The sequence below is a fragment of the Malus domestica genome, chromosome 03 (assembly GCF_042453785.1).
Source record: "Malus domestica chromosome 03, GDT2T_hap1".
Lineage (NCBI taxonomy): Eukaryota > Viridiplantae > Streptophyta > Magnoliopsida > Rosales > Rosaceae > Malus > Malus domestica.
The window spans coordinates 14,424,640-14,427,080 of NC_091663.1; the positions used below are offsets into that span (position 1 = coordinate 14,424,640).

A 2,441-nucleotide genomic window follows, 5' to 3' on the forward strand; every position below is an offset into this window, starting at 1 on the left:
AGCTGCTGATTCAACTGCTCTAACTCAGTTACAAGAAGTTTTGTCGCTTTCGGCGTCACAAATACTCGAGTGCAACGGTCTTGATTTGCTCGGTGCATGTCTAAACGACCTCGGAGCCGATGGTCACCTGAGTGGCGAGGCTATCGTTCAGGCGTCGTCTACCTTGGAGCGGGTTTGGGAGGCCTTTAGTTTCTTCCAGAACGCTCTGAAGGCCGAACAAGACCTGCAAGCTGCGAGGGCCATCCAAGATACTCTTCGTCCAAAGATCGATGCTTTAAAGGCAAAAGGAGAGGCCTTGGCCGAGCTCGACCGTCAAATGGCCAAATTGGCGAGACGCAGGTCGGCCATTGCCTCTGAGCTTGCTAAGGACTTCGAGTCGGGCGGCAAAAACTGCTTAACCGAGTATGCAGCGAACACAAAACGGGTCGAGCAGTTGAAGCTGGAGAAGAAGAACTGGCAGGCCGAGGTCATCATGGGTGAGGTGCGGTGGTTAGAGCTGAAAGCCCTGCTCGACACTCTTCTACCTTTTTCGCCTTGACGTTATTTTGTCTTTTATGTAAACCGATCGACCAGCTTACTTTGTATTCTATCAATTTTAATGAAATGAATGTTTTACTCCCGCATTTCCCAAGTGACCGGATAGTATTTCTTCAAAAATTTCCCGTTAATTGGTAATTAGTGAACTAAACCGGTCCGGTCTCTAAGATGATATGCCCCTTGCCGTATACTTTATGCACAACAAACGACCCTTCCCAATTTGGCGACCACTTGCCAAACTTAGGATCTTTTAGTCCTACGGGCAACACCGTTTGCCAAACTAATTCACCATCGCCAAATGTTTTCTGCCGTACTTTTTGATTATAGGCTCGTTCAGCAATCCGTTTTTGTGCCACCAACAGGTTGTAAGCGTCAAGTCGCGCTTCTTCCAAATCTTCCAACTCCTGTCTCATGGACTGATTATATTCGGCGATAACCAAACTACTTTGCTCAATCAACCGCAATGAATTTATGCTTAACTCGACTGGTAACATTGCGTCGTGTCCGTAAGTTAGTGCATACGGGGTTGTCCCAGTCGCCGATCAGGGTGACGTTCGATATGCCCATAATGCCTCATTCAACTTCAAATGCCACATACCGGGCCTTTCCTTTATTACCTTCTCGAGAATGCCGATCAACACTTTATTACTTGCCTCGGCCTGCCCATTTGCTTGTGGGTAATACGGGGTAGACTGTTCAAGCTGAATTTTCAAACCTGCTGTATACTCTCTAAACCTTTCGGCTGTAAAGATCGTGCCATTGTCGGTTATAATTGTTTCCAGTACGCCGAATCTGGTCACAATGTGTTCCTCCACAAAGTCACAAACTTCTTTAGATGTTAGCTCGGCATATGATTTCGCTTCGACCCACTTAGTAAAGTAATCAGTCGCCACTATTATCCATGCGTGCTTGGCAAGCCCAGAAGATGGCGTGATTTTACCGATCACGTCTATGGCCCATCCTCTAAACGGCCATGGTTTAATGACCGAATTCAACGATTCGGTCGGGACCCTTTGTATAGGCCCGTGGATTTGGCACTGTACGCATCCTCGTGCAAACTCGATACAATCCTTTAATATTCTTGGCCAAAAATAGCCGTGTCGTTGAAGTAGCCATCGCATTTTCCGTCCGGATTGATGAGCTCCGTAAATCCCTTCATGTATTTCTGTGATCGCCTGAGCACCCTCTTGGGGGCCGAGGCATAGTAATAGCAGTCCATCCTCGCCTTTCCGGTATAACTCATTTTGATACATGACATAGTTCGTGGCTTGAACTCATGTTTTGCGACTATGTTTGCCATTGGGATTGTCAAGGTACTGTATAATGGGCTTTCTCCAATCATCTGGTATTGCCTCGACAGCACAAACCTCCATAGAGTCTTGTCGATCTAGCAACGAGGGTAAGGACATGACTCTGGTGCGTATCACGTCGTCGCGTCGAAAGATTTGCTGGTTAACCAAGGCCGGGTACAGGTGTCGTAACACCGGTATTTCTCGGCCTAGCTTGCCCCCTAGGAGTTGTGCACCGGAGGCGATTTGAGCCAACTCGTCTGCGTTGGTATTATGGATCCGGGAAATATGCTCGAAAGTAATACCGTCGAAGGAGTCGGCCAAATAGCTGGCAACCATGTGGTAGGGTGCCAGGGTACAACTCATGCAGCGGAAAGACCCATTAATTTAGTTAATCACATGTTCAGAGTCGCCGAGGACGAGGGCACGGGTGGCCCGCAGGTCATGAAGGAGGCCAAGGCCGATGATAAGGGCTTCATATTCGGCCTGATTATTGGTGCAGTCAAAATCCAACTTAAGCGAAAAATACCAACGATTGTGATTAGGAGATTGAATGACAACCCCAACGCCGGCCGAGGATGAAGTACTGGAACCGTCAAAATACATCGTCCAATA

General features: G+C 47.8%; 1 protein-coding gene across 1 annotated transcript; it reads right to left on the reverse strand.

Annotated features, from left to right (window-relative positions):
- Positions 1–1,811: 1,811 nt before the first annotated feature.
- Positions 1,812–2,165, reverse strand: LOC139194676 (uncharacterized). The gene has a single exon (XM_070819574.1). It carries the CDS (start codon positions 2,163–2,165, stop codon positions 1,812–1,814), a length of 354 nt encoding a protein of 117 aa, XP_070675675.1.
- Between the last annotated feature and the right edge of the window lie 276 nt (positions 2,166–2,441).